The 14,602-nt window shown below is 39.5% G+C and overlaps 1 protein-coding gene across 11 annotated transcripts in view; it reads right to left on the reverse strand.

Moving 5' to 3' along the window:
* RBMS3 (RNA binding motif single stranded interacting protein 3) overlaps nucleotides 1-14,602 on the reverse strand; it is a 606,121-nt gene that overhangs the window by 19,875 nt on the left and 571,644 nt on the right. For 6 of the 11 annotated variants that reach the window (XM_006087592.3, XM_006087588.3, XM_023752958.1 and 3 more), the window contains 2 exons: nucleotides 7,135-7,215; nucleotides 4,714-4,841 (listed from right to left, as the gene is read on the reverse strand). In XM_006087592.3, coding sequence (XP_006087654.1) covers nucleotides 4,714-4,841; nucleotides 7,135-7,215 — 209 coding nt within the window. Of the gene's footprint in view, nucleotides 1-4,709; nucleotides 4,842-7,134; nucleotides 7,216-14,602 lie in introns of those variants that run through there. The other 5 variants (XM_006087591.3, XM_006087596.3, XM_006087590.3 and 2 more) reach the window with 1 other exon arrangement.

Here is a 14,602-nt window from a genome sequence, read left to right on the forward strand (position 1 = left end):
CCTCTCTGGGCCCATGCTTCAAAGGCAACAAGGAAGAACACTGGGCCCAGTCCTGTCCAAACATGAGACCCCCGCTCAAGGTGTGAAAGGGAAGGCCACTTGAAATCAGACTGGAGTCTAGCCCCTCCAAGTCGGACCTCAGCCATCCAGCGAGGCCACCCTCTGGATCCAGTTTGGAGTGCCCAGGCCTCTGGGACTGGCCACTGAAGAAGCTGCCCAGGCCCTGACAAGGCCCCACAGACTTACATCACCAAAACAGAGCCTCAAGCAACAATTGTGGTGGCAGGTAAGCTGATCTCCTTTTTAAATGACACTGGGGCCACTTATTCTGCCCTCCTCAGTCTCTATTCCTGGGATGGATGGATTAGTCTCACAGCCATTAGCCACCTCACATCGACACTGCATCTTACTAGACACACACCCCTTTCCCAAAGAACAACTTTCTTTACAGCAAAACTGTAAACGTTTATTTAACATCCTGCTACTATCAGAAGCAGAAGTCATTATCCCCAAACCTTAGCATGTTATCTCTAAGGAAAAATGTGTCAGTTTTAAATGCAAGCAGCTGGAGGCCTGGAAACTGTAGTCCTAGAAGAAGCTGTGGGCCTCCTCCCCATCTCCCCCATTCTCCAACCTCATGTGCCTAATTGGTAATTTAAAAGCTTTGGAGCATTTCTGGGTTAAATGATCAACTTAGATGTTTAAGTTCACATGATTTTAGCTTTTTTTTTTTTTTTAAACTGTTAATGTAATGTCATATGCTTTGTTGAAGGTATGTTTCTTGAAAGTGAGAGTGTTCATAAATGTCAATCTAAGAAATGCTGGTTGGTTACTTTTTGATTATCATTGGAAAATTAAGGTTTCTAAGAGTTAAGAATTCTAATTAAATTGGCAAGAAATTGTATGGTTTCGGCATTTTGAGGGAAAAGGAAAGTGAGGTGAAGTTGTAAAAAGGTTTCTAAGGAGAAATGTTAAATGGAAGTTATATGCACAGGCCAGTAATCCAGGACAAGCAGAATAGGGAAACTGAGATAGTTAAACAGCAGTTTGCAGCCATCTAGCAAATCCTATCTTCCCTAAACCGAGGACACTTAAGAGTAAATGGTTTGCATTTGTCCTGCCCAACCAGAGGGTAAATGGCTTAAACCACCCTATTCAGGGAGACAGCAGAAGTCTAGTTAGTGCCATTTGCCGACCACACCCAAGGACAAACGAAGCTAAGAGAATAAACCTCATTTTGGTATATTATACTACAACCCTCCAAAACAATCTCTTTTCTTCCATCAGACCATTTGTCATAATTCTTATTGTTCTAACTTTTGCCTCGATAATACTAAAATTTATCCACCAGGTTACAAGCCCTGCTTGTACTCAGGAAATAACCACCCCTAGACATCATCACAACCTCCTTTTGTGCCCAGGTCCCTCTGACCGCCAGGTACAGAAACTCACCCGGGCAGAAAGCTCTGGGTGCCTAGCAAGGGGGAAAACAAGAACCTGGACCCCCGGGGAACCTAGCCTCCCCTTTCCTATCACTAGTCAGGCAGGTTAGCCCCCTGCTCTTTTCCTCCCTAAAGATAACATCTAGGTCTCCCTTGTATTTCAGCTCCAGGCCCAGAAAAGCAGCAAAACCGGACAAGTGACACGGTGGCAGCCTCAGGACCAGCGTTTACCTCCCAAGTCACTCAATAGGACCGCTGTCAAGCCTTCACCAACCAGTCTCTTGGGGCAGTCATGCTGGTGCAACCCCTCCCTCCAACCTTGAGAAATCTGTACAGTGTCCCAGCGACTCCAAAGTCCATCCCTCTATGATCTCGCGTCCCCCTCAGCAGTAAGTAACTATGGAAGACATGGCCTTCATCCCTATTCCATAAAACAAAAAGGCTAGACTATGTTAGGTCTGATCAAATAATCGAATCCATGCCCCCTGCCCGGGGAGACCTTTAGGCCACTTCACAAGGAACAGTCCCTTTCAGTTAGACCACATCCCACTTGCTAAGACCATTATCCTTCCCCTCCAGTCTGGATACTTCTCCGCCTAGAGTCCTTTAAAATCCGACTTCCCATCCCTGGGTGCTGGCACCATTTTGAGGCTCAGCGCATCTGGTTTTCCAGATGACCTAATAAATTCATAATTATTTACCCTTTTTGGTCTCATGCATTCCTCCTTTGGCGACCCTCACAGTAGCACCGTTTAAGAGGAAACTGAGAATATAAACAGGACCTGTGGAAATTTTTTCTCCAGGCTTAAAGAAATGTCCGCAAGGCAATGCAAGTGGTTTTCCCATGTCACGCATTTGAAATGTTCCAGGTGCTTTCATCTCTGTCATGTTGCAGCAATGAGCACTCCCTGTGGAACATACTTCTTACCTCCTTGAGGACAAGGGATGGAGACTTCTAGTCTTGACATTTATTATCTGTGGAGAGCTCTGTAAGAATTCATGGCTCAAGGCACATAATCATGGTGCCACTAGTTTTATGAGGTCAGATGTAGACTTCCTCAAATATTTCAAGGAATAAGCTTCTGTGAATGGACTCATTATAATTCAATTCCTCATCTTTCTCCACAAACATCCCTCCCCCCATTTTTTCTCATCTGCCTCTTAGTGGCATCAATAACTCCACAGTATTGCTTGAGCTTTTAAAGTCCCGTTCCCTTTTTTTCTTACTTCATTCTACCTCCCAACTCTGCACCATTATCACACTTGCCACCATCCTACTTCAGAACTCTGTTCCCTTTTGTCTGAACCATTGCAGTAATAGGACTGTTTCCACTGCCTCCAAATCCATTGTCTACTTCACTTGGAAGGACATGCAAAGAAAATTCTGTTTGAGCATCTCAGAATCGCACCTGATATGAGAATCTGGGTCCCATCTGCCTTTTTACACTATTCTACTACTCTGCATCTGTTTCTCAAAGAAATGCTCTGAGTTTTCCCACTCCGTACCTTGAGCCTTCCTTGAAGACACAGTTTCATTCACCACAACCAAGAAAAATTAAGTGCATTCTTCTATGACTTCCTATTGCACTTTAAAAAAAGAGCCCTGTTCATTTTCTTCCTTGCAGTCTATTTTTCTTGTCTATGTGTAGGTCTAAATCCCATATTAGACTGTAAATCCTTGAGGGCACAGGTCCTGTCTCTGAGCATAGTACCGGGCATACGATGCTACCAGTGAAACAGGGTGTGGAGGTGGATGGGGAGACTCTCACCAGAATCAATGAGAGGCAGAGCACTCGCCTCTCAGAGCATCACATCAGACAATGAAAAGGTGGGAGGACCCTAAGAAAGAGCATCTCATTGTGGGCTGACAAGCAGAGGCAGCTAAAGCTGCTTTCATCAGACGGGGAATGGAGAGGGGGTTCTGGACAATTGCAAGAGGGGGAACGCTGCTTCCTGAAATCCATCCTAAAATGCATATCCCTCTCTACTCAGGGTGCATTGGTAACAGAGGCACTGAAATATAAACAAAATTCTGTCATTTCTTCTCTTACATCTCTCCAAAGGTTTTCTAACTCACTCAGCATGAAACCAAGGATAATTACTCGACACAAAGGCTATATATAAAAATTCAACTGTATCACCTACAATTCCCCCCCGTGGCCCTATCTCCAACACTTCAGCATCAAGTCCCCACTCTGGATCTTTGAATTTCGGTTGGTTCTGTATAGAATGCTTTTTCTCCAAAGCTCTCCAGGATTGGCCTCTAATTATCTTACAGACTAGGTCTATATGAGAGACCGTCCCTGATACAAACCTTAGGTATCTACACAGTCACTTTCTACCACAAGAATCTTTTTAAGCAGTCTGCTTTGAAATTCTGTTTCTTTTTTATTGTTTGCTGATTGACCCATTGATTCTGAGTCTACTCCCAGTAGAAAATAAACTCCAAGAGTTGGGGAGCATCTGCTTCGTTCATTGGTTTTTCACTAGCATCTACAATACTCCCTGTCATATAGTAAGCAATAATTGTTGGATAAATTGGAAAATGGAGACCAAACTGCAGGCTCACTACTTAGTTTCATGTGTAGTTTGGAAAAACTCTAATATTGAGTTTTTCCAAACTACGTATGACAGATTTTTTAAAAAAATGGCTTTGATGTTCCTTTCTGAATTCAAGCCTTTTGGTAGTGAACCCAGGGCTTGGTCATGCTTTGGCCAAAGGGGCAGCAGCAAATAAGTCACAATCAGAATTGAAAAATGCTGGTCATGCCTGACTTATTTGGCTCAGTGGTTGAGCATCGACTTGTGAACCAGAGGTCACCGTTCCATTCCCACTCAGGGCATATGCCTGCATTGAGGGCTCGATCCCCAGTAGGGGGCATGTAGGAGGCAGCCAAGCAATGATTCTCTCTCATTCATCGATATTTCTATCTCTCCCTCTTCATTCCTCTCTGAAATCAGCAAAAGTATATTTATTTAAAATGTTGCTCATTTGGGCTTCCTCTTGTTCTACAAATTCTGAGGCTTCCATCACTCAACCAACATGCAGAAGAAGAGCTGCAAAAATGACCAGCAGCTGTTCCCAGATGCTTGCGCAAGTTCAGTCAACTATCCACCTGAGACTCAAACCGCATAATGATGAACTAAATAAATGCTTGTCACTAAGTTTGAGGTGGTGCGTATCGCAGCAAAAACTAACAGGTGCAACGTGAGAGAGTAAAGCCCAGATAGTTAATCTTGAGGGAAAGAGCTTAGTACAGCTCGAACTTACTTAGACTGTTGGTAGGAATATGCAGATGCATGTTCATTGGATGTGTCCACTGCTATCTGTTGCTGCTGACCACTGGTGTCCTGGGATGAAGGTGCCACTGTCTGGGGAGAGGTATCAGCAACAACACCCTAAGGAGGCAAATAAGAACACAAAGTGTTATTGGCTTCAGCAAAGGGCCCTCTTCCAGATGGACTTCAGAGAATTCCCCTCTTCTCTTTGGCTTGAGGAAAACTGCGCTCAGTTATGAAGCCACAATAAGTACTCAAAGGAAAACCACGGAGCATATGTGGCTAAGAGCTGAGAAATTCACCTCAATGAGCTCGAAAGGAGCCTTGCCATCACGTCCATGGAGCAGTCAAATGGCCAGAAATCATTTTGCTCATACTTACAACTCTTCAACCAGACTTGTATGCAGCCACACTGAATGGTAATTTATTAAAAAATTCATGAAGGATTTCTACAAAAAATTGTCTACTCAAGCATTTTATTGGGATAGTGCACTGTGCCATGTCTATATGATCTGGCAAAGCAATGGACTCTGACCTGCATAAGCATCTACATTAAAGTTTGGAATTCTTTTAAAAGAATATGGTTAAGAAGGTTTCCCTTCAGAAATTTGTTTTTTTTTTTTTTCTCAATAAGAACTGGAATTCCCTTAAAGGTTTCAGATAAAGAGTCAAACAAACATCAAAATTTTGATTTGCTCTTTTCCTCACCTTTTCATTCTCTTGATCCTCACAGATGCCCACAAGAATGAATTTCTGAAGTCGGTCTCTTTAGGGACACATATTGGTTCCCAGAGAGGCACAGGTAGTTTTATTAGGTAATTATTAGGCCTCAAAGGCATCTGTCTGAATATATTCCCATAGTTTCACTTATAACCTTGAACACCTGCAGCAATATTGAGTTTCAAATGTTCTGCCACAACTCTCTGCCACAAAAGATCCTTGAGGTCCTCAGAATCTGAAAATTCTCCCTTTATTAATTTAATCTTTTTCCTTCCTAATACTATTTGGTATTGTGTGTATTTTCCTGAACCTTCCACCAGTATTTAGTTGTATGGATATTGGTGAATTTTCAGTGAGTGTTTTTATATAGAAAATGAATTAATGGTTTTCCTTATAAACATAAACTAAAAGCAATATATCAGAGTGTACTTCTATTTTTATTAAAGACTTCTTTTTAAGTCCTAGATTTAACTATAATTACATTGTTTTCAATAAGCCACACTATTGAATGTGTCTCATTATTTTGTAGTCATCAAAATGCTCAAATTCTGTAGATAACCATATATCTTTGGTGTTGAGATAGAGAAATGCAAATATGTAGCAGATTTTTATGTTTAAATGTTCAGGTTCATCATTTTCTCATGTCCTAGATGCTTTTTGACAGCTGACTATAGCAAGGAAAATGTGTTTTAATCACACAGTCTTAAAATTTTGAAAATCCTACTAAAACCTGTTTAATATTAACTGACACATTCTTTGGGACCTTACAAGTCTGGGTCTCTGTGAGTTCCTAAATTACATGAAGTGTCCTCTTAAACTTCTGAGTAGCAGCAAACCTTTGTCACACACCAAATGTATGAATGGATTAAAGAAGATGTGGTGTACTTATGTATACAATGGAATATTACTCAGCCGTTAAAAATGAAATATTGCCACCTGCGACAACATGGATGGATCATGAGGGTACTACATGAAGTGAAAAAAGTCAGACAAAAAAGGACATAAACCATATGATTTCACTCATGTGGCATATAAAACAAACACAAATAAACTCATAGATACAGACAAAGATTGAGGGTTACCTGAGGGAAGGGGGTGGGGGATGGAGGAAGGGCAAATGCGTCAAATATTTGGTGACAGATGGAAACCAGACTTTTGGTGGTGAGCACCATGTAGTATATACAGATGCTGAATTATAATGTTGCACCCCTGAAACTTACACAATGTTACAAACCAGTTACCTCCATTTTTTAAATGCCAATTCTGATTCAGGAGGTCCAGGTGGTGCGTGAGAGCTTGCAGTTTTAAACAAGCTCCCCAGTGATGTCTGTAATGCTGGTCCAGGGACCTCTCTGAGTAACAAGGCACTGGAGTTGCAATATTCCCCCTCCTTATTTACGGGTATTGTGGTTAACATTTGATGGGATAGAGATTTAGTCTCCGATCTTTTCTCTAAATATGAAAATGACACTTCCCTCATACTTTGATAGCAAATTAACTTATTTTATGTGCAAAGGAAAACCTAGGCTTAGCCAGGTATGGGCACATATTTTCATTTACTGAGCTTGCAATTTCCAATTTCAGAGAAGCACAAAAATCTCACATCAGGATTCCTTGGGCTATGGGGACCATGGCATATGTGGCTGAGATGTATCTCTGTGACCCTCTTTCCATAAGACAGAGACAGACTTACTTCAATAGAAACAGCTGTCGGAGGCACAGGCGTGTACTGGGGAATGTAGGTCCCTTGCATAGGAGCAGCAGCAGTCATATACTAGAGGGAATCAAAGAAAAATGCAGGTGAACTTGGGATTGCAACCAAAGAGGAAAGTAGACATCACATGAGATATGTGGCCCATGGCCAGTGCATGATTAGAGTTCAACTCTATTTTGACCAAAACTAAGGCAGTTCCTATCAGCACAGAATTACCGCTCCTTACTGATTCAGTATTAATGGCAGCCCACCTCCACAGTATCAGTAGAAATTAACCACCCCCATTCCCTCACTCTGTCTTTGTAAATAGTCTATACCAGATCTCAAATTATTTCACTTTCATATCTAAAACATAAACTCCATGAGGGCAGGGATGATGTTCTTTATTTTCTCCATTTTCCTGCTGGCATCTATCACATAGTAGGCTCTCAACAAATTATTTGTTGAATGAATGAATCAGATTGTTAATAATAATTTATTGTCTAAATAAAAATAATAGAGGAATAATGCAAGAAATACTTATGTAGCAACATTGAGAATTGGCAATTGTCATCATTTTGTTATTTTCACATAACTATTTTATATCTATATCTATGTATCTATATATATCTACATGTATATATTGCAGATAATGTTACAGCCTCCTTTGTTCCCTCCCCATCCCATTCTCTTGTCACTTTCACGTTCAGGATTCCCTTTTCAACTCCTTGAATTCTCCAAATTTTCTTCGTCCAAATAAACAATGAAACATTCAAACCATTTTTTTCCCACTAAGTTGTAGTATTCAGTAACATATGTATTGGGGATAACATGTATTTTTTGCAATGAAGATAGGGAGCCCCAGAAAAATTACAGTGTCATCTAACAGAAAGTACGACCCGTATTCCTATTTCTAATACACATCTCCCTTGCAAATTCAAAGTTCTACTCTTCGACAATGGAATTTTCTATAGAATAAACTTTATTTCTGAGTTCCTAAACTTGATGGACATCACAAAACTTTAGAACCAGAATCCTTTAATGAAGATAAGATTTCTCAATTCATGCAGGTTAGAGAAATTATGTTTATGAGCCTGTGAATATTTATTCTTCTAAATTTGTTGAGTTCAAAAATTAAGGCCATGCATAAATATGCAAAACCTAAATTAGTATACTTTACTTATCTCGGTACTTTCAGTACCCAAGAGGCAAAGTGATTCTGAATCAAGGGAATATATGAATGGAGACTAGCTCAATGGTTGTTGTTTAATATTTATGGAGAATTATAGCAGCAAAGCAATTCTTGAGTAAATGCATCTTCGTTGTAAAATAAGCACTGTCCTACTGTATCTATTGGTTAAAAAATAGAGACAGCTTTAATGAAACAACTCCAAACCAACTGACTGTTGTCTGTATTCTTGTTGCTACTAATAACAGCTCAGTGCAATTCACATATGTACGTATTAAACAGCCTTGTCACTTGGACCAAGAGCGATTGTTTGAAAGTCGTGGTGATATTACTCATTTAGCTTTTTAGTTCAATATTATCCGAGCTTTCTGTGCCCTGTCCTCTGTGATAGCATTCATCGCTCGCCTATTAAAATTGTCCAGACTATTATCTCCTGGAAGGGATGGGCCAAGTGTCACTTGTCTCTGCATCTTCTAACGCACCGAATGCCTGATTCTTGATAAGTTATTGTTCAAGGCTGAATAAAAGGATACGAGTAGAAAACCTTCCACTTCCAATTACAAATCTTGCATGCCTCATAGCCATTGATCATTCTGAGCTTTTTATATTAATGTCACCAACCCTATAAGGTTTATATAACATTTTAAGAAATACTTTCTCCAACTCATTGTCCTTGTATCCTTAAGCAGATAATAAGTATTCAGGTATTTGATTGCTGTCCATTTTTAAAATAAGTATAGAACTCTGGAGTCACATTTCAGCAAATACTTCACATCTAGAACCCTGTGGCAGGTGTTTGCATTAGCAACAAAACCGCTTTAGAGAGTACATCAGGGAATAATTATAGTCCCCTGACTATTTCAGACAGGTGGTTTGACTGTGTTATATAGGTTTTAAATATCCTTTGATTCAGTTTTCCCTACAATGTATTTTTTATAGAATGCTAGGCTCAAGTGAGAAAAAAGCTCTGTGTTCCAATGCACTCCAGTAATGCTGTGCACTATATTCTTTTCTTTGATACTGACATGTAATAAAACACTTTTGAGAAATAATTATTTTACAAAAGCCTAGTTAAAGTTGATTAAACCAGCATTTCTAAAACTTTTTTTTGTAGCACCTAATAATTTTTAGAACTAGTGCTCTAAAACATACTTTGTAAAATGTTTCTTTAATCTCAAAAATCCTAGATTTATAGCAAGTAGAAACACACACACACACACACACACACACATATATATTAACCAACTATGAATTTATCTAAGCACAGAGTTGATACTGTTGTGGTTCATGTTTTACCCTTAGGTCATGATTTTCTAAGAGTTAGAATATACTAGTAAAAGGACAGTCCACTATGGAGCTGGTTATTTTCTTTAAAAAAAAAGAGTTTGTTTTTTTTTAAAATTGATTTCAGATAGAGGGAGGGAGAGAAAGAGAGAGAGAGAGAGACATAAACATCAATGATGAGAGAGAGAATCATAGATTGGCTGCCTCCTGCATGTGCCTCCACGGGGAATCGAACTGTGACCTCTTGGTTCAGGGGTCAATGCGCAACCACTGTGCCACACCAGCTGGGCCAAGTTGGTTATTTTCTATTCCAGAGTTAGTAATTACGACTTTGCAACTGGGCCTAATAAATGTATCCTTTGCATAAGACGATGCCATCACTGGCACCCATCTGCAGGACAGGACTTTGATCTGTCTCTGCTCCACTGTCTGCATCTCTAAGGAGGTGGTTCTGTGAACTAGATTTAGGAACATGATCTGAGGCTATAGAAAGCAATCTTCACTAGCTCACAGGAGAATCCACCCCATTTCTTAAGACCTCTCATGCCAAACTAGAGTTCCTAGGCTGTGTAGTTAATGGAAAGCATATTCTGTAATTCTTAGCTAAGCTTCTTCAAATGATTCTGAGTTATTCCAAACCTCATCTGTGTTTTAGTCAGTAAAACAGAATTGGCAAATCTTCACACCTCCCGTGACATTCAGTGAAGTGGGAACATGACCTAACTGAACTGCTTAAGGTGTAAGTTCTTACTCGTCTTCTGTTTAGATGGTTCACCCATATTACACACTGAGAAACAGAAACCTACATATAATGGGAATAAACTCCAGTTCTTCTGACCTGTGATTCAGCACTTTTCAATCCACTACATTATCTTTGAAGTTAAGTAAATAAGGTCTTAAGAGGCTCCTTTTGATCATTACTATGTACTATAGATACTGTTTTTTCTTAACTAATGGAGTGTAATAACTAGTTCTGGATAAAAAATAGAATAATATGCCTATGATTAACATTTTTATTGTTTAATTTCCAGACATTTTTAAATTTTACTTTATACTCAGAGCACCTGATTTTCTTCTAGGAGGGCTACCCTATATGTTTAAGTATTACTTAACTTGCTTTTATGCTACTATTCTAAAGAGAACCAGTAGAGATTTTATAGTATAAACTAGAGGCCCGGTGCATGAAATTCGTGCACTTGGGATGGGGGTTCCCTCAGCCCAAATTGCGAGAGGGCGCAGGCCAGGCTGAGGGACCCCACCTGTGCATAATTGGGGCCGAGGAATGACCATGGGAGGGCTCCAGGGCATGTCCAGCCCTTCTTGCTCAGTCCCGATCAGCCGTACCCCAGCAGCAAGCTAACCTATCGGTTGGAGCATCTGCCCCCTGATGGTCAGGGCATGTCATAGTGACTGGTAAACCGGTCGATTGTCTGCTCCCTGGTGGTCAATGCATGTCATAGCGAGTGGTTGAGCAGCCTTAGCATATCATTAGCATATTATGCTTTGATTGGTTGAATGGACAACTGGACACTTAGCATATTAGGCTTTTATTATATAGGACTAGAGGCCCCGTGCATGAAATTCATGCATGGGGGGGTGGTGCCTCAGCCCGGCCTGCACCCTCTCACAATCTGGGACCGCTGGCTCCTAACTGCTTGCCTGCCTGCCTGTCTGATCACCCCTAACCACTCTGCCTGCCTGCCCCATGCCTGTAACCACTTGCCTGCCTGCCTGCCTCATAGCTCCTAACTGCTCGCCTGCCTACCTGATTGTCCCTAACCGCCTCTGCCTCAGCCCCTGCCACGGCGGCTTCATCCAGAAGGACATCCAGAAGGTTGTTCGGCTGTCTGGTCTAATTAGCATATTTTCCTTTTATTATTATAGATGAGGTCAGTTCAGTTCAATATGGTGTGTGTGTGTGTGTGTGTGTGTGTATGTGTTTTAATGGGAAAAAACCAATGACCCTACTTTGGGGTTCTTTTTTTTTTTCCTTTGGTCATGAGTAAACTAAGACAGGGCTTGAGAACGTTGTTTGAAAATTAGGAACAGACACTTATTTCAAACAAGTCGACACTATGGAGTTTTATACCCTGTAAAACTATTATCTCTGGATAAACTTGTACAACAAACTCTTCTGTAGTAGACATATATTTCCTAGAGTAAAGCCTCAAGAAGTGGCAGCCTTGTAAATTTAGGAGCATCTGCTTACAGGATATGGTTATAGCTATATGTAAGATCAATTCTCAGCTTTACGTAATTGGCAACAAATAACCCTGCATTTTCTTTGCAAGCACAGAGCTTGATTTCCTTAAGAGATAAAGTGCAGACAGACCTAATAATCCAGGATGCACAAAAAAATTGCTTAGATCTGGGTGCTTCAAAGGTGGCTTTCATTTTATCTGGCTTGCAAGTGACATAGGACCAAGAGGAGGACCTGTGACATAAAAAAAAAATCTGTCCCTTTTACTTGATGAATCCCTTTGGATTACTTATTAAAACTAACAAGAATGGATGTGCATCTTTGAAACTAATTTCTTTTATGGGTATTTCTCAAAAGCTAGAAAAAATCTGCCATAATTCTTTCATAAGTGAAAATTATTTTGTATTTATAGTTATTGACCAATAGGTAGGGTCTATATTCATATGAAAATTATTTTTTCTTGATATGACTGATGGGAACATTAAAATGAAGTATAGATAAAATGAACAAGTTCATACAACATTTCCCTGTAGTGTGCAGCACAAAGTTTGGCATGATTTGATAAATTGTATTTTTTGGTAAACAGTTTGATGATTTTTACATATTCTGAAAGCAACAGATTTTCACATCAATGTGGGAGACCTGGATAGCCGCTTTCAAACCCACAGAATAAATTCCAGACTCCATCACTTGCTCCAAGAAGTCTAGACACTGCTTCACCAAGATATTTACACAAAGAGAAGGAAAAAAATGGTGAAACTGGAGAGGAGTTGTGTTTTTGCCTGTTTAAGTTACAACAAACTGTTTCTGTTACTGGGGAACCATTGGTTATTTCCAAGAAAACAAAGAAAGAAAACTTAAATTTTCAGTTTTGGATTTACTTTCTTTCCCCCACCAAAACAAATAAAAAACGTTTGAGATGTTACTTGTGAGGAAACATATTTTGATTATTTGTAAAGCAAAGGAGTGGCAAGAAAGTCCCCCACATTTCAATTTTTGGAATTTCCTAAAATACTTGATCAAACTTGCTCATTTGGAATCATCATTACACTGTTTAGATTGTAAATTAGTGCTTTAGTCCTTGCTATAAAATTCATAAATCCGCTTAACAAATTTCAACAAGGAAAGCTTTCCAGACTCTATCAAACCCAGAAAGTCAATGCGAACGATACAGGAAAGTCATAAAATGCACCTCAGAAAGGAAGCTGAGAGGATAAAGCAGCAATTGTGGTTGATGATGCTAACAGCGTGCAGAGTGAATTACTTTAAGGTCATCTACTTTCTTCTAATAAAGGAAAGTTGAGGATATAGGCAACAACCTGAGTTATGATTCATCAGGGTTGGGTGAGGGGCTGAGGGAGAGGCACCGTGTTCCTTGGGTAGAGGTATCCTGCAGTTTGGATGACATATTTTTTGAATTTGTAAAATTGTATAATCTTAATTGGGAAGCAATACTTGACTTTGAGATTGAAAATTTCTATCATTTTTCAGGTTTGCTTAGAGTTAAGTAGTACAGCTGCCAGAGTAGAATTCTTAGAATGTCACTCAATGAATGAATGAGACACTATCCACAGAGAGGAGGCTATGTAAGGCTGGATTCCTACCTGGACCTGTACTGCTCAGTTCCTCCTATATCCTTTCTACGTCTGTCAATGAAATGATGGAAAAGGAAGTGGGATCTCCATCCAGAACAGTAATAGTGTAGGCTTTCGTAATGTTTTATGTTAGTGTTAATTTATAAAGTAGGCTACTTACTCTTTAAGATGCCAGTATGGAAATAACAAAGTAGACTGTTGTAACAGCAGTAACTATCCCTGAAGAGTAGGTGGAAGTGAATACAGATAGTAGCATATACCTCACACACTAGAAGTAAAAACACTTGAAGAGAGGAAAAGGATAGAAATGGGAGCCCAGCATTATTGGTAGCCTGTATTATCCCACCCATTTTCCCAGAATAGTATTGAGTATAACCCACAGAGAGATGTGTTGTTAAATTATTAAACAAAATATACAGACTGTTGTATTTTGGGGGCGGGGCCATTTGTGGGTGGCATACAGCAGAGTAACAAGAATGACTCTTGGAGGTTGTTCTCAACTTGAAATTCACAAACCTCATCTGTAAGCAGTAGCCATGATCACAGGCTAGCGAGGCCTTCAATTTTGTAGAAAAAGTAATTTTCATGAATGTTTTGGGGAAAAAACAACAACAAAGCCCATTAAGTTCGAGCATGTTCACAGATCATTGTGGTAGGAGTGAAAATAAAAGATAATACTATGGAAATATAGCTGATTAAGAAACTATGTTTTAAAATTTGAACTAGAAACAACTCTATATACACACTATGAATTATCTCCTTCCCCTCCTCAATTTTTTTGTGATAGGTAACATAAAACCTAGAGAAAGATGGGACAGAAGAGAGATCCAGTAAACCACAAAGGCAACTAAGGAAATAAAAATAAATCAGATAAAAACTGAAAATGAATTGTACATCAGATTTCAGAATGGAGGGGAAACTGAAAACATGTACAATGGAGTAGTGGAAATGAAAGTCTAATTGAGTTAAGCAGAGAGTGGGAAGTGGGAAAGTAGAAAAGATAATAGGATATTATGAACAACTTTATGTCTATAAATTTGACAACTTATATTAAATAGACAAATTTTTTGAATAGCACAATTTAGCAGAAGTGACACAAAAAATAGAAAATTTGAGTAGCTCTTTGTACTAAAGAACTTGAATTAATAATCCAAAACCTTCCCACAATAAAATCTTCAGCTGATTTTTGCAAACATTTAA

The sequence above is a fragment of the Myotis lucifugus genome, unplaced genomic scaffold (genome assembly GCF_000147115.1).
Source record: "Myotis lucifugus unplaced genomic scaffold, Myoluc2.0 scaffold_39, whole genome shotgun sequence".
Classification (NCBI taxonomy): Eukaryota; Metazoa; Chordata; class Mammalia; order Chiroptera; family Vespertilionidae; genus Myotis; species Myotis lucifugus.